The sequence below is a fragment of the Nerophis ophidion genome, linkage group LG03 (genome assembly GCF_033978795.1).
Source record: "Nerophis ophidion isolate RoL-2023_Sa linkage group LG03, RoL_Noph_v1.0, whole genome shotgun sequence".
NCBI lineage: Eukaryota > Metazoa > Chordata > Actinopteri > Syngnathiformes > Syngnathidae > Nerophis > Nerophis ophidion.
The window spans coordinates 33160375-33187650 of NC_084613.1; the positions used below are offsets into that span (position 1 = coordinate 33160375).

The following is a 27276-nucleotide window of genomic DNA, read 5'->3' on the forward strand; positions in this document are numbered from 1 at the left end:
AAACAATATGAAATAAAAAATGCGTCCGATAAAACGTTAGTTATATATTTTTTGGGTCGGAAGAAACCGTAAAGAACGAAGCAAAGTTGGTTGCATGAAGAAAGGCACTCACGGTCTGGTAATCTAGCTACACAGGAAGTGATCAGTGAACAATGGGAGGGACACGCTAAAAAGCCAATCGCGTAACAGTATCAACTATCAATTTTAGTTCTCTCGCTGTAGATTCTCTGCATGGAGTGAGAAGAGAAAGTAAAAAATAGTGCTGCAGAGAGTGAAGAAATTGTCACCTCGACAGTATTTCTTCAAACGGACCGCAGTCCTTCGCCGCACTTGTTTTTTCTTGTCAACCCTCGTCTGTTCTCTATTCGGATGTACGGAAACAACAAGTAGGAACTAAAGTCCAAGACTGTACAACTACAGTAAATAACACAATATAAAACAATCTGCTACTTTAAAATAATAATTTGAGCCAACAATATTTTAATAACAATTACTGCATAACATAAATTCATTTCCATACCTGAGTAAAAATAACACCAATTAAATGATACAGACTCCACGACTTCCTGGCAGTAAACCTGCAAAAAATATTTCTCAGGTTTCTCTATGTTTACATTTTCACACTATTTTGTTACACTTTATTAAGCATTTCTTACATATTCTTTATTTTTGCACCTTCATTTAAAGAGGTTATTGGTAAGTGTTTATTGGGATTTTAGACATCAGTTTACATTGTTTCCTTTCTACCTTGATAGCTGAGGGGATTAAAATCAAAGGAAGATTACATAAATATTAACATTTATTATATTTTAGACCCGGTCCATATTTGCCATTGGTCTTACAAAGATCAATAACTACAGATATCAAGCAATACAAAAACTCATATCATGATAGTTTTCAGCCATATGGCCCAGCCCTATTGTTACTTTTGTGCTGGAATTTTATATAAATAGTTGTCTTCACTTATTGGCTATGTTTTATATGGAATAATGCAAATAATCACACCAGATATTTGGGCGTATGTGAGTGTCACTTACCCGCACGAATGTCACGGGGGCTGGCGGGTGGAAAAACTTCCGTACAATGTAAGTGGTGGCGGCGATGCAGAAGACGATGGTGCCGAGGATCTCCTTCCACCATGGAAGCAGCAGCACAGGGTCTTTCTTTCTACCGTTCACGGAACGCGACCCGCTTCTTTTAATCACGCTCACGGCGCTGTCCCGCTTCCCTCGGTAGCGCTTACCGTAGGGATAGTGGTAACCGTTGTCTGGCGTGGAGGGAGACATGGGTTATTTCTTGCTATCGCAGTCAAGTCAGGCGACCTTCCAGTGTCTCACCATAAGGATACTGCAGGATCGACAGGGCTCCGTTGCTGTACTCATTGTAGGAGAATTTGTCATTGTTAAGACACTTGTCAAATTCATCAGAGCCCACCAAGGCTGGAGTGCGAGACGGGGAATCTGCATCAAGGACGAGATGAAAATCAAGTTGTTTTCACGGCGGACACACATATCAATAATTTTTTTTAACTTGTCTGAAAGATATTGCCCAAATTATCCTGACTTGGGGTGTGATGGTACGCCATAATCACCGTTTGGCACACACAACACAAATTTAAGTAGAGGTGCAGGGTATTCTTTTTTTCAATCTGATACTGATACAGATCAGTATCAGCCTCTCAAGACCGATACGGATAACTTTATGTACCGTGGTATTCAAACTATAAGGCACACTTAAAATCCTTTCATTTTCTCAAAAATCGACAGTGCGCCTTATAACCTGGTGAGCCGAATGTATGGAATATTTCTGGTTGTGCTTACCGACTTAAGTGTGACCAATAGGTGGCAGTCACACATAGGAGATACGTGTGGACTGCAAGATGACGCCAGTAAACAACACCACAACTTTAAATGTTCCATTGAGAATAAAGAACATTATACACGGTGCTCAAAAATCTGTCCAAATGTTCTAGTACGACTTTGGTAAGCTAGGAAGCATCACGGCTACCACAGTGAGACGTACTGTGCTTCAACGTATGGTATTATTATGGTTTGTGCATCTTTTAGGAGTCCTATTATCTGGTGTTTTGTTTCGCAATATTATGCAAAACCAACTTTTCTTACCAGCTGTTGTATATTTTGAATCTGTATAAGTTTTGAAAACTTGTGCGTATTCGCCATTATAGTGCGTGACGATACTGTAGTCTAGTTGTAGGGCATTCATCCTCCGCTGTTGCCATTACTAATATAAAGCAGCGTAAGGTTCTAACTTATATCTGACAGTAAACTCGCTATGTAAGTTCTGAAAACTTATTATCTGGTGTTTTGTTTTGCAATATTATGCAAAACCAACTTTTCTTACCAGCTGTTGTATATTTGGGATCTGTATAAGTCTTGAAAACTTGCGCGCATCCGCCATTATAGTGCGTGTCGATGCCGTAGTCTAGTTGTAGGGCATTCATCCTCCGCTGTTGCCCTTACTAATATAAAGCAGCGTAAGGTTCTAACTTATATCTGACAGTAAACTCGCTATGTACGTTCTTAAATCTACCGGCGTAGTGGGTTTACATAATTCACCCATGGAACTTTAGTTATTAGAGCATTGGACAGTTTACCAAGGGACACATTTACGGCGTTGTTGTTGCACTAGTGAGTCACGGATGAGGAGATGCTGCTTTGTTATTGATTTAAGTAAAATCTGAATGCAATTAACACAGTTAGCTCCATCTGTTGACACTTATTCAACTCCCGTTCATGTGCGCTACACAGCTACAACAAAAATGACGGGGAGAAGACGCTGTCAAAGTTGAACCACGTAAATAAGACCGCCCACAAAACTGCGCATTCTGAAGAGACTATCAGAAAGCGATTTGAAGATGATCTGTAAAATATAATCCATGCAAAATTTTGATCAAAGAACCACCCCTATAAATGTGCCTTATGATCCAGTGCACCCTTTGTATGAAAATAGACCTGAATGGACCCGCTCATCGGCAGTGCGCCTTATAATCCGATGCGCCCTATGGTGTGAAAATATGGTATGTTGTTTTTTTGAATTGAGGTTTAACTCTGCAAAACTTTCTCGGATCAGCATCTTCAGCAGCAGGCTGTCAAAACACCATTGTAACAATGCTAGCGTTTCGGGTGGCTGATAAGGTTTGATGTGTTGAAGCGCAATGTTTTTTGTTTATTTACAGTGAGCTCAGGCAAAGGTTACAACAGGCCGATTATTATTATTATTATTATTATTATTATTATTATTATCATTATTATGGGATTTTTAGGTGAAACAATTAAAAATAAATAGTGCAAAGGTTAATTTCTTCGTCTTAGTAGAACTAAGTCCCTGCTTGTCAACTTACGGATAAGAGGCTTCCATTTGACGATGGGAAGCGGAATGATATCTTTCTCAGACCCGATGGCTTTGGAGGGGAACTTTTCAGCGATCCTGACAGAGGACTGGAGGTAGAGTTGTCCCTGGAACATCCCTGAAGAAGCACCATAGCCGCTCGTATGACAGACATCAAGCGCTGTAGTTAAACAACAAGCAATCACCTACCCAGGTAAACGCTGGACGCTGAAGCATCTTTGGATTTGTCCTGATTGTCGTCCTCCTCCTCTTCGTCACTCTCTGACTGGTTGCTGTAGGCGGTGTCATCAAACAGACTTATTGGTGTGACATTTCCTCCTCCCACCAGCCAGGCCGAGGCAATGGGTGTGCAGAACTATAAAAAAGGATCCGCATTAGTCTTCAGCGTGCCGTTTTTTCATATCATACAGTCTGATCACCTGATGCTCCCACACCAGCTGTCCGTCAGACTCTGTGCTGAAGGCCATGACCTTCCAATCAGGAACAGACACTTTGATGACCATGTCCAGGTCATGAGTTTTCTTGTGCTCCGTCCGCTCCTTTTCTTTGGACTCCTCAATGATAACTTGCTGGTGTCCTCCCCAAGAGTCGCCCTTGGCAACTTCTCCCTCCAGGAAGCTGATGGTGGACTTGGCCTGTGGAATTAGCTTCAGCTCAAAGCTTCCAACACTGAAGTTCCACCTAGTGGGACAGCACTGTGATCAGCGTGATCAGTGGGGGCACAAGTCCAGTATGGGTGTCATTTGTTAATAAACAAACATTAAATATGGCCTACTTCACAACATTACAAAGGAGTACTAAGCCCAAAATGAAGAGAAAACTCTCACACTATTAACTAGATCCACTCAATTTCCATTGCATCAGTCGCCCACAAGGGAGGGGGGTGAGGGGGTTGTCCCAAATCTATGGTCCCCTCCAAGGTTTCTCATTGTATCCCATTGGGTTGAGTTTTTTCTTACCCTGATGTGGTATCTGAGCCGAAGTTGTCATTGTGGCTTGTGCAGCCCTTTGAGGCACTCTTGATTTAGGTCTATATAAATAAACTTTTATTGTTTGACTTTGAGAAAACAAGAACATAAGGAAAGATAATAATGGTTTTAGCCTTCATTTGGATATTCAAAAACAATCAAAATAAAATGACAAATTAAACAACGGGGGAAAAATAATCAACAATTTGAATTGCCTTTAATTAACTTTCAAAAATAAACATTAGCCTGGAATTATTGGGGTTATATTTTAGCTTGTAGTTGAAAAAACTGTTAAATTTAAAAATTAATAAATAAATCACTGCCTTTGCAGTATCATTTAGCATTTGGATGACGAGGAAATATATATCATATCAGTATTGAAAATTAGATTTTGGATGAAATAATAGATATTATTTTAGATATCATACTTACTGTACAGTATTTTATTAGCCAACAACTTTAAATTCCAGGCTATATGTCGCTACTTTCTCCTACCTTTTGAACCCTGCGGCTTGTAAAACTGTACGGCTAATTTATGGATTTTTATTTGCTGATGACCAGAATGCAATAGTTGTCAGACAAACCAACCCAAAAAACAAGCAATCACACTGACAAGGTGTGTTATTGTTTGTGCTATTGTGCCATCTTTTGGACGAGTTCGTTCATTGCAGGTGCTGTAGTGTCCTTCCATTTCGTCCTTTTAACCGGAAGCAGAATTGCCATTTGGCTTATAGCCATCCATACATACCATGTGTGATGTCTGTAGAAGTCTTTTAATGGATAATTGTATGTGCTATCGTAATGCAATGAAGCTAACGCCGTTGGCATGAGCTAATATGCCATCACGTTTACAAGTGTCTGTGTTAGTATAATTAAATTACAATGGCATTCTTTTTGTATTGTTTCAGTTACGTAGATTCAGTAAATTCACCAAGACGTCACCGTGGAGTTACTGAGTCTATCAGGAATTATCTATGGCCCCAGGGATGGTATTTAATTATTATAAATAGAACCAGCCAGCAGGCCACTTTGAAGGAAGTTTGTTTTGGTCATTGAGCCTGTTGAAAAATGTTTTGACTTGAAATTAGTGACAGAGCCATACAAAATGTTGGATTATTCATTTAATCATTAAATAAAATACAGTAGACTGTGTTAGGTCTTGGTTCAATAGGTTATGTGCAACCATTTTAATATGTTTTAATAAACATTGAACCAGTCCGGCCCTCGGCTTGTAGGAACTTTGTTTTTTTGTTCCTCTGATGTATTAGACTTTGACATCCCTGGTTTAGCTGATTCGAGAGCTAGCTTCCGCAGGTAGTGGGTCCATGGCAAGGACTTCGGTTTATTGTGATACACCATTCTACAGGCACCGTTTGGAAACAATTAAGGTATGTAAATAAACTTACATGCATATATTTTCATGTAAAATTTAGTGGATGTGCTCTTTAGACCAGGAAATTAGGTATATTTAACTGTTTAGCATACATTGACCTACATTGGATTAGTGTTAGCTTGTATTAATGAACACAAATGTGAAAATCAAAGTGGCCCCATGCATCCTTGCTGTGTAATATTAATATAATCATATTTATTGAACCCATTTAAGACTTCCTTCTGTATGTAGTCCTTGGTAAATGGAAATGGACAATGATTCCTAAATAGTTTCCAAAATGAAAACGCAAGTTCAAACTCACTTCTCCGTTCCTGAGCGGGGCCTGATGGCCCGGACAGTCTTTTGAGTCCTCTGCAGCAAGAGCACGTCTTCGCCTTCCAACTCCTCTTCGCACCAGCGGCTGCAGCCCACGGCAGAGCAGATGTACCGCAGCTGAGTAATACAGCTGGAGGTTAGTCTACCAAACAAGTGAGGTAAATAGTTCCGAACTTTAAAAAGCCATCAAGGAACTGACCTTGCCGCTGTAGGTCCCCAGACCGTAAGTAGTGAGGGACTTCCCCCCGACCAGGACAGTGTCGTCTCCGATGCGGTACGAGGACTCCAGCAGGGACTCCACGCTGAAAGGCACTGACTCCATACTCTCCCTGTCACGGTTCCACTGAAACAAGGCGCCATCCAGTGACGGGATGACCATCTTATTGCCAAACACCTGTGGAGACAAACACATTGTTTTGTCGTAAACACAATTTCTCCATCCTTTATCTGGACCAGAGAGTAAGGGTGTCTGCCTTAATTTGGCATATTACCTGACTTTGTGCACCAATATTGTTATTTGATCAAACTACCATGTCTCAATTTGGAACACTGTGTTTCACATGGAATATTTGCGACAATACACTTCAATAAGTATACTGAACAGGGTTTACCCTAGATTGCCAAAATACCTGTGTGGGGTTAGGGGCGTGGTTACCATGACATCATTGTTCAATTTGCTATGATTGTCTTTAAAAAGGCTAAAAAAACCATACATTAAAACACAAATCTGTTTTAAAAATTTGTATTAACATATATTCTCATGTTATATCCCTTTGCTTTGTTTTCAATCGATGCAATGTACTTTGTTAAGAATTTTTCAAGTGTTTACAAATTTTTTATTTATTTTTTCTGTATTAAAAATGAATCATGCATTTTTTTCTGATGTTACTATAGACCGGGGGTCACCAACCTTTTTGAAACCAAGAGCTACTTCTTGAGTACTGATTAATGCAAAGGGCTACCAGTTTGATACACACTTAAATAAATTGCCAAAAATAGCCAATTTGCTCAATTTACCTTTAATAAATAAATCTATCCATCCATCCATTTTCTACCGCTTATTCCCTTTTGGGGTCGCGGGGGGTGCTGGCGCCTATCTCAGCTACAATCAGGTGGAAGGCGGTGTACACCCTGGACAAGTCGCCACCTCATCGCAGGGCCAATAAATACATCTATATATATATTAAAAAAATGGGTATTTCTGTCTGTCATTCCGTCGTACATTTGTTTTCCTTCTACGGAAGGTTTTTTGTAGAGAATAAATGATGAAAAAAACACTTAATTGAACGGTTAAAAAGAGGAGAAAACACGAAAAAAATGAAAATTTAATTTTGAAACATAGTTTATCTTCAATTTCGACTTTTTAAAATTCAAAATTCAACCCAAAAAATGAAAAGAGAAACTAGCTAATTCAAATGTTTTTGAAAAAATTAAAAAAAGATTTTATGGAACATCATTAATAATTTTTCCTGATTAAGATTAATTTTATAATTCTGATGACATTTTTTAAAAAGCTTAAAATCCACTTTGAAATAAGATTTAAATTTGATTCTACAGATTTTCTAGATTTGCCAGAATAACTTTAATTATAAGTTTTGAAGAAATATTTCACAAATATTCTTTGTCGAAAAAACAGAAGCTTAAATGAAGAATTAAATTAGAATGTATTCATTATTCTTTACAATAAAAAAAAAAAATACTTGAACATTGATTTAAATTGTCAGGAAAGAAGAGGAAGGAATTTAAAAGGTAAAAAGGTATGTGTTTAAAAATCCTAAAATTATTTTTAAGGTTGTATTTTTTCTCTAAAATTGTCTTTCTGAAAGTTATAAGAAGCAAAGTAAAAAAAAAAAACTGAATTCATTTAAACAAGTGAAGACCAAGTCTTTAAAAATATTTTCTTTGATTTTCAAATTCTATTTGAGTATTGTCTCTCTTAAAATCAAAAATGTCGAGCAAAGCGAGACCAACTTGCTAGTAAATATATACAATTAAAAAAATAGAGGCAGCTCACTGGTAAGTGCTGCTATTTGAGCTAATTTTAGAACAGGCCAGCGGGCTACTCATCTGGTCCTTACGGGCTACCTGGTGCCCGCGGGCACCGCGTTGGTGACCCCTGCTATAGACTGTACTCGTGCTTAGAGACTACTTAAGTCCCGAGCTGCAGCAAGCATGACGTCACACTCGCAGTTGAACTTTCTCTCCTTAAAAGTCACCACTGTCCCCTTAAAGAAACAGTAGAGTGCAAAAACAAGTTGCCTCTACCTAAAGCTATTATCATTTATATCTGATGAATTGACACCGAAAGACTTACAAAGTGTGCGAGTAAATAGATATCATCAAAATAGTATCAATCTTGCAGAGATTCCTGAGCCATATCGAGAGATAATGAGCTAGCCAGACTTGTGATCGCGTGACGTAGAGAACGAACCACAGATCCCTTCCCCACCAACAACAATGAAAATCATGCAGACTATGAGGGAGCTGAAAACAATTACTTCGGAAAAAAATATGAACCAGAACCTTGCATTGATGATCCTGAATATAAGTAGGATGAGCTAAACGTTTTAGAAGCTCTGCTAAACATATCCAGCTTTAGTGAAACACTAACCATCATGTAGCAGTGTGGCTGAGTGTTAAACAACAACTACAATATAAACAAAAGATGACTGATTAGACGGCAACATCTTCCCGTTCAAATGAAGAATCAATTTTAATCCAGACATAGGGTTAAAAAGGTTCCTGTTGACAGCCACACTGTCTTCAGTTGTGTGTGTTTGTCTCCATCTCATGGTACAAGCTGAATGTCACAGATGAACAACTTCTAGATTCATGGCTAAATCCTCCTAACATCCAGACGAGAGTCATGATTTACAAACCCCATTTCCATATGAGTTGGGAAATTGTGTTAGATAAAAATATAAACGGTACAATGATTTACAAATCATTTTCAACCCATACTCAGTTGAATATACTACAAAGACAACATATTTGATGTTAAAACTGATAAACATTTTTTTTTGCAAATAATCATTAACTTTAGAATTTGATGCCAGCAACACATGACAAAGAAGTTGGGAAAGGTGGAAATAAATACTGATAAAGTTGAGGAATGCTCATCAAACACATATTTGGAACATCCCACAGGTGTGCAGGCTAACTGGGAACAAGTGGATGCCCTGATTGGGTATAAAAGCAGCTTCCATGAAATGCTAAGTAATTCACAAACAAGGATGGGGCGAGGGTCACCAATTTGTAAGCACATTGTCGAACAGTTTTAGAACAACATTTCACAACGAGCTATTGCAAAGAATTTAGGGATTTTACCATCTACGGCCCGTAAAATCATCAAAATGTTCAGAGAATCTGGAAAAATCACTGCATGTAAGCGATGATATTACGGACCTTTGATCCGTCAAGCGGTACTGCAACAAAAACCGACACCAGTGTGTAAGGGATATCACCACATGGGCTCAAGAACACTTCATAAAACCACTGTCAGGAACTACAGTTGGTCGCTACATCTGTAAGTGCAAGTTAAAACTCTCTACTATGCAAAGCGAAAACCATTTATCAACAACACCAAGGAACGCCGCAGGCTTCACTGGGCCCGAGATGTAAATAGAGTATTGTTTGCGGGTTTTGGATGGCTATTTAAACAGCTTTGTGGACAAAATAGAGAGCCGATGTGGACTCCATTGTTAGCAGACTTTTTATCTATTTACAACTTACAATGCAAATTTAAAAAAAAGTGTTCTTGTCTTACATAAGGATTTTGAATGATGGCACATCTCTTTCTTATGTTTGCGAATTTCCAGTAAAACTGACCTGATAATATTGTCAGAGTGCAGAAGCGTAATAAAGTGACGTCTATCTCCGGAAGTAGCCAAAGATATTTGGAGCGAAATGTTCAAAATGGCTGACGAATTTGTGGCATTTTGTGATGCTTAAACTTTAAATTCACATACTTTGCGGATTCTATTGGATATGGTCTAATCCAGTGGTTCTCAAATGGGGGTACGCCTACCCCTGGGGGTACCTGAAGGTATGCCAAAGGGTATGTGAGATTTTTTTTTTAATATTCTAAAAATAGCAGCAATTCAAAAATCCTTTATAAATATATTTATTGAATAATACTTAAACAAAATGTGAATGTAAGTTCATAAACTGTGAAAAGAAATAAAACAATGCAATATTCAGTGTTGACAGCTAGATTTTTTGTGGACATGTTCCATAAATATTGATGTTAAAGATTTCCTTTTTTGTGAATTACAATCCCCAAAGAGGGCACATCAAGTTCATGATTGTGTAGAATTTTTTATTTATAATTGAATCACTTGTTTATTTTTCAACAAGTTTTTTAATTATTTCTATATCTTTTTTTCTAAATAGTTCAAGAAAGACCACTACAAATACAATATTTTGCACTGTTATACAATTTAATAAATCAGAAACTGATGACATAGTGCTGTATTTTACTTCTTTATCTCTTTTTTTTCAACCAGAAATGCTTTGCACCGATTAGGGGGTACTTGAATTAAAAAAAAATTCAAAGGGGGTACATCACTGAAAAAAGGTTAAGAACCACTGGCCTAATGAATACGACGAACCACAATTAAACAATCATGTGTATTGTTTGTCTGTTTTTTTCGGCAGCCAAATTATCAGTGCATCATTAGTGCGCAAATAATAAGCTATATTTATCCATTCATACTGTAAAGACCTGCTGGTGGTAATGTTTTATATCCGTGTGGTTTCGATTTGTTAGTTTTCCCATGATCTCAATCACACCGTCCGTGCCTGAAAGTGGATTGGCGGAGAATAAGGAAGTGTTGGTGTGTCTCCAGAGAAGCACGAAGACTAAAGTGTGTGCACGGGAAGTAAACCTGTTGGAATTGGGCCGGTTGTTAATATAAGATTGGCAATAAAAGTGAAAAATAGTGTCAGACTTTGTGGGATTTATTTTGGAGGCTACAATACAATTACTTAAATTAAGTTTCACCTAACTTTTTTTTAAGCTGTGGCGGCTATGATTTTTGCTGTGGCGTTGTGCCACGTTCAGTTACATTACTGCATGTGTACACAAAAGTGTATTGAGTTTATATTTATTTTTTACATCCCTATAAAAGGAAACACTGATCCCATCTAATGGTCACAATTATACAACATGTCAAGAAAGGAGTAGGAAGAAGCAGAGCTTTTATAATCCTACCTCTTCTACACATCACAACAATTAAAAATGTAATCATACGAGGAGTTGGGTGCTTCCGTACAGCGGCTACACAACAAATCAACATCGAAGTTTTAATTTGTGCGATAAATAACCGCAGGAGGCCGAGTTTTTTTCCTCTCCACTGTCACCGGCATTTGAGTGACAGACGTGTTCTCCAAATAGAATTTTTGAGCCTCGCGTTTTTCGTCTCTCGCTTCATACAAAGAGAATGACGTCTCACTCTGTACATCGCGCTCAGGTGCATATTTAACAATAGAATTAACTGGACAAAGCGAGCCCTCTTTTCAGTCATTCACAATCCTTGTGTCGGTGGCCGTAGAGCCATTCAGTGAGACCGCAGAGCCGACTCGCCGGTGAGAAGTAGCAAGAATTCAGAGGAAAAAATTATGATTATAAAGCCAAATGTCCTGTTGTGGTGATATTTCAGCTTTATATTAGATGGGCTATAAGAGCCCATCAACACGGACGAATGAGCGAGAACACCATTTTCACGTGATGAGAAACAAAAAGACTGGGAAAACTGGGAACCAGGGGAAAAAATGCACTTATTTAAGTAAAAGTTGTGCTTGCAAAAATGAGTTCATTTTTTAAGTAATTTACCTTCCAATGACATTACAATGTTAAACAATTATACAGTAATGAGAAGTAAAAGTGCATATCCTTTTAAATGGTTACGTGCATTATTATGTAGCAAGATTGCATTACTTGACAAACACTGTATTTTTTATCGATTAATTCTTCAGTTCAAGAGCAGGATTTTGACAAGTTTTGCATAAAGCTAATTTATTTTTGCAAGTAAATGATTGCATATTGTTCTAATGTGTGGCACCTTGAGACTAAAATATGTTGATTAACAGTCTAAAAATAACAGGTCTTCCTTCACTTGTTATTTTCACAGTTTTATGTATAAAACATAAAAATCGCACATAGGTTTTTGTCTCAAAATCAAGTAGGCATTGTACACAGTATACTTACTGAAGTGTACCGGCCAAAGTATTCCACTTGAAACACCACCTCAGTGAATTAAGATACAACATTGATCTCATAACACAAATACTACTACATATGCCGCATTGACAAATGGAAGGGCAAACAATATTGTTTATGACCTTATCTTGCAGCAAAAATGTGTCAAGTTAAAAACAGCAAGAGCACATGTGCGACACTAGAAATCACTCCATAGCACACATCCACCACAAGTACCGTAAATGCTGTGCACTCAGTTACACAAAGTAAAAGCCTCTGTCGTTGACCTGCGTGTAATGGAGGACACGCTCTGCTCTGGTAGACAGGATGACACCATTGCTTAAAATTGACCCTAATCCTCGACTGATCAACGTAAGTAACAAGAATAAAAGAAAGTTTCACCAAAATTATCAGACTAACTGGTGACATAAAAGAGCACTGAATCTACTCTGGTGTTTCTAGTGCGCCTGGGATCTTTTTAACCAAGACTTCTTTTTACTTTGGGACAGCTGGCACTTTGAGAAAGAGTGAGAGTAGACGATTTATGAAGGATCCAAAGTGCCAGAAGGTCGATTTAGAGATTTAGAGGAGAGCGCAGCTCTGGGCAGAGGTGATGTCATCTCCTCGGACGGAGGCGGCTTGAGACGATAAGATTTAGTAAGCTAATGAAGAGGGTGTTAACGAAGAGAGCGGCTTGTTCAGATCACACATGCTGCCACGGGAGGCTGGATGGGGCCGCGGGTGAGTCATCCCACCACTGATGCCTTAATCCTTGTATCTGACCCAGAAGTGTTTGACCTGGATTGTCTCCACATGCGTGTCCGTAACAAAAAAAAAAACTGAGATTGTTTTAAATTGTTCAATCCTTGTTTACACAAAAGCAGAAAAGGCAAAACAATACAACACCAACAGGCAGGGGCTGAAGCTCAGAGATAAACGCTGTTGCCCTGACACAGGTTGTATTCACATGACGTTATGTCTTGCTCATTAAATAGGTGACACTCGAAGTGGTGGGCCGGCAAATGTCTGTTGTCATAGCATATGGGTGGCATTTTGCCTCTCTCAAAGAAAAATGCGTTGTTTCACGGAATAGAGTTTGCAGCAAACACGTTGTTAAAGGCCTACTGAAACCCACTACTACCGACCACGCAGTCTGATAGTTTAAATATCAATGATGAAATATTAACATTGCAACACATGCCAAAAAGGCCGGTTTAGTTTACTAAATTACAATTTTAAATTTCCCGCGGAGTTTCTTGTTGAAAACGTTGCGGAATGATGACGTGTGTTTGTGACGTAATTGGTTGGAGGGGACATCTTAGCTCAGCACCACTTACGGCTAAAAGTAGTCTCTTTTCATCGCAAAATTACACAGTAATTTGGACATATGTGTTGCTGAATCTTTTGCAATTTCTTCAATTAATAATGGAGACTATAAAGAACAATGCTGTTGGTGGAAAGCGGTGGATTTCAGCTGTCTTTAGCACCGAGACACAGCTGGTGTTTCTTTGTTTGTTGTGAAGCTTTAACACAGAGCGGTCAAGCGAACATGTTTCTCTATGTCAACAGCATGTTTTTGGATGGGAAAATTGTGATATATATCTTACCGGAGACATCAGTGGATTATGCGTCCTGCAGTAGCTGTCAAAAAAGGCAGCTGTGAGCTTGGCTCCTCGGCTTCTCTTTGAGACACTGGCGTGTTCACCGCAGCCATCCGACTTTGAGGTATGTCTTTACAATCTCACTAAAACACTATTAAAACAATAAGAAGATAAGGAATCTTCCAGAATTAACCTAGTAAATGTGTCTAATTACATCTGAAACGCTCACACTGCCACCGCCAGGAGCCGTTGCTTTTTATTTTATTTTATTCTTTCTAGTCCTTCACTATCAATATCCTCATCCACGAATCTTTCATCCTCGCTCAAATTAATGGGAAAATTGTCACTTTCTCGGTCCGAATTGCTCTTACTGCTGGTGGCTCACATTATAAACAATGTTAGGATGTGAGGAGCCCTCACACCGGTGAAGCCATACTTCCGGTAAAGGCAAGGCTTTTTTATTAGCGACCAAAAGTTGCGAACTTTATCGTCGATGTTCTATACTAAATCCTTTCAGCAAAAATATGGCAATATCGCGAAATGATCAATTATGACACATAGAATGGACCTGCTATTCCTGTTTAAATAAGAAAATCTCATTTCAGTAGGCGTTTAAATATATGTTTGATATACTTTTGACATTTCCCATTTAAGTATTACCTTGATATTATTTGTATTATATCTTGTTTCAAAGTTCATGAAACATATTTTGCTATGAACGTTTCGTAAAGCACCAATCCTACGAGTCTAACTAAAATAAATTAAATATGAGCAAAACCTTAAAGAGTCAAATTTTATCCAAAGGCAGCAATCACAAATGAAGCTTTCAGCACAAACACAACAATCAGAGTTGTATTCTGATAAACGGGGGAAAAACCTGAGTGTACTCATAAGGGCACAATAAAAACATGGCTGTAGACGCAAAGTTAAATCATGAAATGCAACCTTACCTGAGCAAAAAGGAAGTATGATTTAACCGGGGGACACTTGAAACCAATGTCCTTGACACAGCCACACACAAAGAAGTTGTAGACCTCCATGCTTTTCCAAGTTTTGTGTAGAATGACGTTAAAAGCAGCAGATTCAACATGTCTGGGAACCCATTGGCTGTTAATCCTTGGGATGACTCTGCAACATTTTTTTTGATAAAGTATAGGGATGAATTCCATTGCATAGTTTGCATTTGATGCTTTTATTGGTAATATCTAAGCCCCTTGCGTAGGCAGATAGTTAGCACTCCGTTTGCTGCACAGTAGCCATGGTGGCCCACCACTGTGTTTACTTTCGTTCAAAGTCACGTGTCCAAATACAACCTATACACTCCAGTAAAGTAACAACGATTGGTCGAAAATCATGATAATTGTCGATTAGTGGATGACGTCATGGCTTGTGTTTTTCCGTACAGAATCGAACATACGTGAAAACTACACACGCCAAAAACAACTTGCTCAATTTAAAAAGCGGACCTTGCTTTTAAGGCAGGGAAAGCATATCGAACACCAAGAGAACATGGTCAACGACTTTTCTTGGTAAGATAGTTAGATTGTCTAGGTAGCTAACAATTGAGACAGAGTTGTATGCACAATAGCTTAAACTAGCATTTTAGCCATTGTCCTCCAACTAAACTTCGTCTGTATACCTGTGAGCAGCTTTCTAGACACATGATCATCCCAAAATATATTTTTTGTGAGAAGACAGATTTGGTGTTTTGATGTTTGCTATTGCTATCAACTATTTTTAATCAATCAACCATTTTTAATTAATCAACACTCTGGCTACCCTTTCTTATAAATGAACAACAAGGCTTTACTGTCAGAAATATACATAGAGCCACAGTTATATTCCTCCAAGGTTCTTTCATTTGGTCAAAAGTTTACTAGTTAATACTTTTGTAAGTGCCTAATTATCAACAATTTTAAATTTTTCCTAAAAATATATCTCAAGCTAAATTAGACCCACTGAAAAAGATTCATAATGTGATTGGTTGACTAATCGCCAAGCTTGTCGATGACTATCAAAATAGTCATCAGCCCCAAAGTAAAGTGATGATTCTTGTTGAGAAGACAAGAGTATTTCAACTCCTCAGTCCAAGTTATTGATGTGCTAACTTCACCAGCCTGGGGAACGTCACACTTTATATTCAACTTCCAGCACATTCTGAAATTCTTCCTCTGATCAATGGTGTAGGAATATATTATCTCTGACCCCTTCCCCCATGTCCCTTTGATGCCTTTGTACTCGGTCTCTATCGCATATGAACACTCTTTGTTTCACTGACTGCTCAGTAGGGGTTTCAAATGCTTTACCTTGTGCAATAACAACATATTCAATTCAGCAAGTTTAAGTATATTTGATCCATGCATTAGTAAACAAAATTAGTCATTAATTACTGGCCGCCACAATGAGTAGGAGAGCTTAATGACAATGTGATGTTAGTAACGGTTTCATTGGATCCTTGCCTAGGGTAATGGGTATTATATCAGTGTGTGGTATTGTGGACAATTCAAACATGGTCAGCTGAGTGTGGACCAATAAGCTTCTCTTTAAAAATGGAAACTGTACTTTTTTTGACACTTTCACAGCCAGTTTATACCCGGAATTTGGCAAAAACGACAAGAAAAGACGCTTGGTTCCACCCCGCTTTTCTTCGTGAGGATTATGAGTCATTTTTCATCTAAATTGAAAAATATGAACAACCCGGCAGTCGGCATCCTAATGACAACAGACATTGTACAGTAAGTGATGTTTCATTATGTTTGCTGGCTCTCATAAAGTCTGCAGTGAGTAGAAACCTGTGATGTTGAAAAAAAAAAAAAAAAAAAAAGCGCGAATGTTGGGATGCGTTTTTGAAATGAATCAAATGATCAACATTTAAATATCAAAATCCATAAATGTTACTACATGACATTTATACTTATGTATATAAAACCTTCATAGAGGTGTTTGGATGTTTTTTAAGCGCTTTGTAGTTACTACATTACATACAGTATATACTTACAGGTACATCATTTATAAAAAACTAAAGAGTTCGGAAATTGGTTGAAAAAACATGGTCTTTTTTCTGCATCATCAAAGTATATATTGACCCTTACATAGGTCTGGTGATAATGTTCCCCTTTAATGAAGGTGTTTAAGCGCTTTATAGGCGAATTAGAGCGACTCCTTTGGGATCCATTGTAAGTTAATTTTTGATTACATTTATTTCATATTTAGAATGCATTAAACAAAAACATGTGTTTTTGTCTTACATAGGGATTGTGAATGATAGGCAAAATTAAAAAAAAAGTGCAATTCTCCTTTAAGGTAGCACGTAAATAAATAAATATATAAAGAGTTAAATTGGAGCAAGAAAATCGACTTTCTGCTAAAAATATCACCCGTTTGGCCTCCTCTATTTCCTCCACCCAGCACAGGAAGACTTATTGCTTGCTGGCTCAGGTGCAATCAATCATGACCGACAGTGTGGCGAGCCATCACATTTCTTCCTTCATTCATTTGTGCTGTGCTAGTGAGCGATGACATCATCTCTGGTCAGAAGCATTACCTCACTTGCCCCTAATCGCACCAAGCCCCCCTCCTCATCCCTTTACGCTCGCCGCCGTGACTCACGCTGCTTTGACTTGTCCTGACCTCTCACAACGCACATAAACAAGCACACAAGTGAATCCTGCTTGGGTTTCTGCAGACAAAGCGGTTTTGTGCAACAACAACAAAAAAAAAGAAGACACACATGCAGCAGGTGACTGGCTGCCTCCTCCCACGGCGTGTCGGGGGCCAGCCAATGACGCGGCGGCAGACCCCTCCCCGCCAAGACTCTAATCACCAAGCAGACTCACTGCGCACCACAACACTATCACACAACTAGCAGGCGTGCAACATACCACCAGGGCAGGGGTAGCAGAGCCAGGTTAAAAAAAATGGCTTGAAACCACCCACACACACTCCGGGGATCATAACAAGTAACGTCAAATCAGGTTCATAACTGACAAGCATCCTTCCTTACGCTGCGTCTGCCAAATGAAAACTAACAGGTGAAAAACAGAAGACACACAAACACAACAAGGCGACTGGCTAAGAAAGGACAGAACTGTAATGCTGTTTCCAGGATGACTGGCATCGAAAAGTTTCTCTTAGATTTCAAAACATTTCCCCCCCATACAAAATAGAGAAACAAAACAGTACAATTCAGATTTGGAAGCAATGTTTCACCTAAAGAGAATATGTAATAAAGGACCAGACATTCATTTACAGTAAAATGTAGCTAAACATGGATTATATACTGTATGTCAGTAAACAACAGAAAAAGTCTTGAAGTTGTTTTTTTAACATTATTTTTTAGGACATGTCGGTTCAGTAGCGACGTCATCTTTTATGTGGCGCTAATGTTGTGGTTAATTTAGCAACAAAAAACATCAAACACCTTTATCACGTGTGTCTAAGAGAAGTACTAACATTTACATTTCAAAATATGGGAACTTTTCAGAAAATTGGTATAGAAAAAATAAAAATGGGGTGGGGATTTTTCTACATCACATTAACTTGAAAGCTCATCAATGTTTTAGCAGTTTATGGACTTATATAAGTTGTCAAGTTTCCTCATGAGGAAACGTGAAACATCGGTTGGTTAAAAAGTTTATTTCCAACATGTACACATTTTCAATATTATACGTCACATAATTCCCATTTCTCTTTACAACATGTCCGAAAAGGAGTAGGAAGAAGCAAAGTTTATATGTACCCCTTTTCCACTTCTGCTTCTCAATTTGTAACCAATTTACATCAATGATTTCTAAATGGTATGATTGATATGAAATAAATGATTTATAAATATGGCAAAAATTTAAACACAAGTAATTATGGGACGCTTCATGTAGCCTGGAAGTGCAGGGTTTCCCTTTAATGTAACTAGCTGATCGTGGCGGACCACCACAGCAAAATCATAGCCGCTAAATTTTGGCATATAAGGGGTTTTTGTTATCAAAACAAATTTAAAAAATTGGATTGTAGTCTCCTGAAAGACACTGTTTTTACCTTTTATTGCTAAAGGTAAAAATATAAATATACCTTATGATGACAACCAGCCCAATTTCAATAGGTTTTAGCCCCCGTAAAAACACGTTGGTATTTGTGCTTCCCTAGACACACAACACTTCCTCATTCTCTGGCAATCCACTTTTAGGCACAATGTGTTTGCAATTGTAAAACCAAAAAACATCAAATCAAGACTACACAAGCATGAAACATGACCATAATGATGGTCGTTTCAGAATGAATGAATGGATAAATACATACATACATGTATGTACATATACAAAACCCAAAACCAGTGAAGTTGGCACATTGTGTAAATCATAAATAAAAACAGAATACAACGCGGCACCAAAAAGAGCCAAGTGGTAGAATATGGATGGATGGATACAATGATTTGCAAATCCTTTAAGCTATATTCAATTAAATACACTGCAGAGACCAGAAAATTAACGTTCGAACTGGAAAACTAAATTTTTTGCAAATATTACCTCATTTCGAATTTGATGCTTGCAACATGTTTCAAAAAAGCTGGTACAAGTGGAAAAAAAAGACAGAAAAAATGAGGAATTCTCATTAAACATTTATTTGAAACATCCCACAGGTGAACAGGCTAATTACGAACAGGTGGGTGCCATGATTGGGTATAAAAGCAGCTTCTATTAAATGCTCAGTCATTCACAAACAAGGATGGGGCGAGAGTCACCACTGTGTCAACAAATGCGTGAGCAAATTGTCCAACAGTTTAAAGGCCTACTGAAATGAGATTTTCTTATTTAAACGGGAATAGCAGGTTCGTTCTGTGTCATACTTGATCATTTCACGATATTGCCATATTTTTGCTGAAAGGATTTAGTAGAGAAAATCGACGATAAAGTTCGCCACTTTTGGTACTTGCTGAAAAAGCCTCGCCTTTACCGGAAGTCGCAGACGATGATGTCGCAAGTGTGGGGGCTCCTCACATATTCACATTGATTTTAATGGGAGCCTCCAACAAAAACAGTGATTCGGGCCGAGAAAACGACAATTTCCACATTAATTTGAGCGAGGATGAAAGATTCATGTTTGAGGATATTGATAGCGACGGACTAGAAAAAACAAAAAAACAAAAAACGAGTTAAAAAAAAAACGCGATAGCATTGGGACGGATTCCGATGTTTTTAAACACATTTAATAGGATAATTCTTGCTAGTGTTTTAGTGAGTTTAATATTACCTGATAGTCGGAGGTGTACGTCTTGACGCCAATGTCTCAGGGAGGTCGACGGCAGCTTCATGGACAGCACAAGCTCAGCTTTTTTCCGGTAAGTGGCAACTTTTTAACCACAATTTTCTCACCGAAACCTGCTGGTTGACATTCCGTCTTAATTCATGTTGGCTTGACCGCGGTCTGATCCATAGTTAAGTTTCAGCTCCCGGAATTTTGAACAAGGAATCACCGTGTGTTTGTGTGGCTAAAGGCTAAAGCTTCCCAACTGCATCTTTCTACTGTGACTTCTCCAATATTAATTGAACAAATTGCAAAAGATTAAGCTACACAGATCTCCAAAATACTGTGTAATTATGCCGTTAAAGCAGACGCCTTTTATCTGTGCGTGTGCATAGCGCTCATACTTCCTAAAAACGGCTGACGTCCTGCGTACTCGTACGTCATCATTACACGACGGTTCCAAGACGAAACTCCCGGGAAATTTAAAATTACAATTTAGTAAACTAAAAAACCGTATTGGCATGTGTTGCAATGTTAATATTTCATGATTGATATATAAACTATCAGACTGCGTGGTGGGTAGTAGTGGGTTTCAGTAGGCCTTTAAGAACAACATTTCTCAACCAGCTATTGCAAGGAAATTAGAGATTTCATTATCCGCGGTCCGTAATATCATCAAAAGGTTCAGAGAATCTGGAAAAATCACTGCACATAAGCAATGATATTACAGACTTTTGATCCCTCAGGCGGTACTGGATCAAAAAGTGACAGGCCAAAAGTTTGGACACACCTTCTCATTCAATGGGCTTTCTTTATTTTCATGACTATTTACGCTGTAGATTGTCACTGAAGGCATCAAAACTATGAATGAACACATGTGGAGTTATGTACTAAACAAAAAAAAAATTGAAATAACTGAAAACATGTTTTATATTACAGTTTCTTCAAAATAGCCACCCTTTGCGCTGATTATTGCTTTGCACACACTTGGCATTCTCTCGATGAGCTTCCAGAGGTCGTCACCTGAAATGGTTTTCACTTCACAGGTGTCAATAGTTCTGATGCCTTCAGTGAAAATATACATTGTAAATAGTCTTGAAAATAAAGACAAAAATACATCGAAATGAGAAGGTGTGTCCAAAGTTTTGGCTTGTACTGCCCGAATGCAGCTGAGATCGGCTCCAGCGACACCCCGCGACCCCAACAGGGGCAAGCGGTAGAAAAAGGATGATGTGTATATATATATGTACACATATATATATACACAGTGGGGCAAAAAAGTATTTAGTCAGCCACCGATTGTGTAAGTTCTCCCACTTAAAATGATGACAGAGGTCTGTAATTTTCATCATGGGTACACTTCAACTGTGAGAGACAGAATGTCCAGGAATCCAGGAATTCACATTGTAGGAATTTTAAAGAATTTATTTGTAAATTATGGTGGAAAAAAGGGATTTGGTCACTTCAAACAAGGAAGATCTCTGGCTCTCACAGAACTGTAACTTCTTCTTTAAGAAGCTCTTCTGTCCTCCACTCGTTACCTGTATTAATGGCACTTGTTTGAACTCGTTATCTGTATAAAAGACACCTGTCCACAGCCTCAAACAGTCAGACTCCAAACTCCACTATGGCCAAGTCCAAAGAGCTGTCGAAGGACACCAGGAAAAGAATTGTAGACCTGCACCAGACTGGGAAGAGTGAATCTTCAATAGGCAAGCAGCTTGGTGTGGAAAAAAATCAACTGTGGGAGCAATCATCAGAAAATGGAAGACATACAGGACCACTGATAATCTCCCTCGATCTGGGGCTCCACGCAAGATCTCATCCTGTGGGGTATAAATGATCATGAGAACAGTGAGCAAAAATCCCAGAACCACACGGGGGGACCTGGTGAATGAGCTGCAGAGAGCTGGGACCAAAGTAACAAAGGTTACCATCAGTAACACACTACGCCGATAGGGAATCAAATCCTGCAGTGCCAGACGTGTCCCCCTGCTGAAGCCAGTGCATGTCCAGGCCCATTTGAAGTTTGCCAGAGAGCACATGGGAGAATGTCATGTGGTCAGATGAAACCAAAACAGAACTTTTTGGTATAAACTCAACTCGTCGTGTTTGGAGGAAGAAGAATACTGAGTTGAATCCCAAGAACACCATACCTACTGTGAAGCATGGGGGTGGAAACATCATGCTTTGCGGTTTCTTTTTCTGCTAAGGGGACAGGACGATTGATTCGTCTTAAGGAAAGAATGAATGGGGCCATGTATAATGAGATTTTGAGCCAAAACCTCCTTCCATCAGTGAGAGCTCTGAATGGTTGACCAAATACTTATTTTCCACCATAATTTACAAATAAATTATTTAAAATTCATACAACGTGAATTCTTGGAGTTTTTTTTTTTTCACATTCTGTCTCTCACAGTTGAAGTGTATCTATGATGAAAATTACAGACTTCTGTCATCATTTTTAGTGCGGGAACTTGCACAATCGGTGGCTGACTAAATACCTTTTTGCCCCACTGTATGTATGTATGTATGTATGTATGTATGTATGTATGTATGTATATATATATATATATATATATATATATATATATATATATATATAATTTTTAAATGAAAAGTCACTAAATTTCTCCAGACACTTAACAGAGTAATTTGTACAATTAGCAGCAACAGTTGAAATCATGGCAAAACAATATGTAAAATATATGGTAATACTAATTATAAAAAAAAAAAAGATTTTGTTTAAGCATTTTTACATTTTTTGAGCCTTTTGGAAGAAAATCATACACCATCATAGCAAACATATGTTATTTATTTATTGTACCACCAAAACTTAACCCAAAATTTAGTTTAAAAAAAGTGATACAAATTAGTAACGAATAAACCACTACAAGTAAAATTGTAATAGTAAAAATACATATAATTAAGAACAGCAATATAATAAAAATTCAGTTTTCCCCATTTTGTTTTACACTTATTTTACCACCATAGTATCTGTTTTTCTGTAAATTAAAATGTTTGCCAATTAAATGCAAACATCTTCACATTCATTATTTTTTCCCTGTATTTACCCAGGCAAAAACTTTGACATTTTTTTACAACAGTGACCTGGCTAAGAGGGCAGCAAAAAACAGGTTTCATCGATACATAGAACAGCAAAAAACAAACTGCAGTTAAAATAACAACTAACTTATAGCATTAACATAAATACAGGTAAAAATATAAAGTGATTCAATTATAACAAATTAAGAAAAACATGTACAGTGCCCAATATAAATGGTTTCTCTGTCTTTTAAAATGGCCTGAAATTCCCTGAAAGGGATCAGGTTCAGGTAGCCTCAGATCTTTTTGTTATTCATTCCATGACCAAGGAGCAGCAAATCTGAAGGCTTTTTTTTTTTTACCAAGACTTGTGTCACATTAATTGGTGTGATTCATCTTTGGACATTTTTGACCAGTATTTTCAGTATTTCTGAAATCTTTTTGTATATCTATCAAATAAGTACATTATGCTTGTGCAGGGTACATTTTTGTAGCCTTTATTTTGTTAGCGCAGTCAGACTGGATGTGGTGCACCGTGCTAATATTGTGGAGGGGGAAGTGTGTCAAGCAGTTCTCAGCTTGACAAGTAAAGAGGCAATTCATCTGAGGCTTTTAAGTTTAAAGTGTCTACCACTGTTTGTACATTGATCTTACATGGATAATGTCGTTCACAACAGCACAAGCAGATTAGATGTGTTGTGGGCATTTGCATTTGTCTTGTTAGCTTTGACTTTCCAGTTTAGTCGTAGTTTCAAGTGACCGTCTTGACATTGTTTATTTGAGTGTTTTTCGGAGATAAATGAGGGTTATCGGACACATTATTTTCTCAAAGAATGACAACATATCACTTACATTTATGTCATTTACACCAATATTCTGCATTTAACAGCGGATTTGGTTTTATTGGCCAACTATGCGACACTGTCCGTGGTTACATAAATGCAGAAATCATACGCCTTACTTCTTTTGTTGAATTGAGTGATGACTGATTAGGCATACTAGCGTTATGGCAAGTAAAAAATGGCAACCACAGTGACATCCCAAACTTCCTGTAGACGCATTTGCTCTTCACTTGTTTTACTGTCACAAGCTCCGAAATTTGCATGACCTATTCATAATTTTTTTTTAATTGTTATATTTTCATAATTGTGAGAAGCCATAAAAAAATCGAAATTTGATTCATTGCTTGGCCCTGATAGATATTTTATCTGCTGAGGTATTTATGTTGCAGAAAACAAAACAACACGTCAAAATGTCAAATATCGGCGCGGCTGATAATTGGTTGATCCCTAATTCTAAGAAGTCCTAGTAAAATACATTTTTAATGACAAATTATTATGCTAACTTGTTTTGTCACCTATACCTCAAGGCTTGGATACGGATGTTTACTTCTGATAGCCTGGCATAGATTGAACTTGATTGGATTGACCTCCCTGGCTATGTGGCTTAAAGCAATAATGACTTGAAATGAAAAGGTTTGTAATTCAGACGTTCACGTTGCTGAGGTGACAGAAATCATCCCTCTGGTGTGATTCTCATGCTGGGATTAAACAGAATCGCCGTGAAATCCTCTTTCCAATCCTCATATGATCATTTCAGGACTGTCGCAGCCTGTCCAAGCGGGAAGGCGTTTATGTTCTTATATATCTTGTTCTCGGAGAAGACGGGGGCGAGAACAGACACGTTCAAATGAACAATGCCGTAACGGATTTTTGTCAGTTATATGCAGTATATACTTGGAATGTTTTTGTGGAGTAGTGCAAGTGTTCTGCACATGTCAGCCAGCGACTACATGAAAAAAACACACTGATTTCTTTATATTCAAGGTCACATTTACATTAGACGACACGTGAAAATATGATGGTGCTCCGAGGGTCCTGTAGGGGGATTGACACGTCACAATCTCCGAGGAGCACAGAGAGAAAATAAAAAGGTCCCTTGACTTCCAAGTTGGAGTTTCACATCTCGAGCAACACAGGAGTCTCCAGCAGTGGCTTCTGATGGTTGGAAGGCTTTCATTCTAAATTTAACACCGCTGGCTTTACCGAAGGAGCTCGTGAGACCTGCTCAAAGCTCGACACAAGTGCTAAGTGGGATTTATTATATTACTTAATTGCCATTTATTAATTGTGATTGTATTTTTTTTAAATCGAGGTGAGAAAAAGAGAAAAATGGTTTGGTTGAATTCTGCTCAAAGGGATCAGGAAAAATATGTTTTGGTTTACATACAGTCTTGCTTTTAGTACGATTAAACACACACTGACTTTGTTTCAGTGCCTTTTTATTGACCAACCCTAAATAACCCATGGAGGATGGAGAAGGCGGAATTAGTGTTGCTAACTTTATACAACATTCAGCGAGTTATCTGACCCCTGTGACTGATCTAGATTAACGACGAACATGAAAGCACAACAGAAAACGACAAAGAAGAGGCATCAGTCATTTGTAATTTTAATATGGCTGCCAAAGTTAAGGCATGTGATGAATCACAAAGATCCATCGCTTTAATCATGTATGAATGCGGATTCATGTGGTAACCTGAAAGGTGGCAAGGTGGCAAATTTCACTTCCAAATACTCCCCAATGGGACTTTAGGTCAAATTGGTACCAAGGGTTGAGCAAATAAATGACGTGCATTTGAGTCAAACATTTTTAAAATGTTCCTGCGTGACATTGAGAATAAAACCCTAAAGAGGCACTTTTTATACTTAATCTAAATGATTCAATCAAGTAAATTACTGGTCATGATTAATCAAAACTATACACGTTTGATTCATCTAAATCAGTGGTTCTTAACCTGGGTTCGATCGAACCCTAGGGGTTCGGTGAGTCAGTTCGGCAGAACCTCCGCCACGGATGTCAAGACACATCAGACTCATCGTGTAAATAAAAACGTCTCCCTATCGGCGTGTTATGGATACCCCCAAACAATGTTCCCTCTAATTTTCCATCTGATTTGCAGGTGTCTAATTTGTTGTGATTTTATGCACTGTGTTGGTTTTGTTCTTTGAACAAGGTGATGTTCATGCACGGTTATTTTTGTGCACCAGTAAAAAAACATAAATTTGTATTGAATTCGAAAAAAAACAACATTTTATTTTTCACTGAGAAGGTGAATGCGCATATGAAACTGGTGGGGTTCGGTACCTCCAACAAGGTTAAGAACTATTGATATAAATTGAATCATTTGACTATATTAATTTCTAAACGCATTTGTGTTGCTTTTTTATATATTTTTTCCAAATCACCTTATGCAAACGCAACATGGTTATTTATGCAAATTAAACAATAATGCCATTGCATCATTGCGCCTCAACCACCACAGGTAGATTGCAGTCCTGTGAGTACGTTTCATGGCAATGCTAATAGTCCCGCAGTTTAATTGTTAAAAACTTAAATAAATATGTTAACTAGGGCTGCAACTAACGACTATTTTGACAGTCGACTAGTTATCGAAATGCTCGTCCACTAGTTGGATTAAAAAGTGTACACATATTTAACTAAGTTATTTTAGGCGTGTGCTTACAAACAACAAAGGTGACTAATTCATTCATAAATATTGATTTATACTGTAATTGTGCTCCTCATTTAGCTGTATGAAAATTTAAATGACTAATAAAATGTTGTCTATTCAAAAAATAAAAGGAACAGTTAACCTTGTTTATGGATTTAAAAAAAAAAAAAGTTAAAGGCCTACTGAAACCCACTACTACCGACCACGCAGTCTGATAGTTTATATATCAATGGTGACATCTTAACATTGCAACACATGCCAATACGGCCGGTTTAGTTTACTAAATTGCAATTTTACATTTCCCGCTAAGTGTCCTGTTGAAAACGTCGCGGAATGATGACGCTTATTTTGACGTTATTGGTTGTAGCGGACATTTTATCCCAGCACCACTCATGGCTAAAAGTTGTCCGATTTAATCGCATAATTACACAGGATTCTGGACATCTGTGTTGCTGAATCTTTTGGTGGAAAGCGGTGTGTTTCGGCCAGCTGTAGCAACACAAACACAGCCGGTGTTTTTTGTTTGTTGTGAAGCTTTAATATGGAACAGAGCGGTCAAGCGAACATGTTTCTCTACCACATGTCAACCGGCAGGTTTCGGTGAGAAAATTGTGGTAATAAGTTGGCTCTTACCG

The 27276-nt window shown here is 38.0% G+C and overlaps 1 protein-coding gene across 1 annotated transcript in view; it reads right to left on the bottom strand.

Annotated features, from left to right (window-relative positions):
• eif2ak3 (eukaryotic translation initiation factor 2-alpha kinase 3) overlaps positions 1–27276 on the bottom strand; it is a 107609-nt gene that overhangs the window by 34469 nt on the left and 45864 nt on the right. Inside the window, exons 3-9 of the mRNA XM_061894864.1 lie at positions 6245–6439; positions 6032–6162; positions 3789–4050; positions 3559–3724; positions 3362–3487; positions 1338–1460; positions 1038–1267 (exon numbers count right to left, since the gene is read on the bottom strand). Coding sequence (XP_061750848.1) covers positions 1038–1267; positions 1338–1460; positions 3362–3487; positions 3559–3724; positions 3789–4050; positions 6032–6162; positions 6245–6439 — 1233 coding nt within the window. The remainder of the gene's footprint in view (positions 1–1037; positions 1268–1337; positions 1461–3361; positions 3488–3558; positions 3725–3788; positions 4051–6031; positions 6163–6244; positions 6440–27276) is intronic.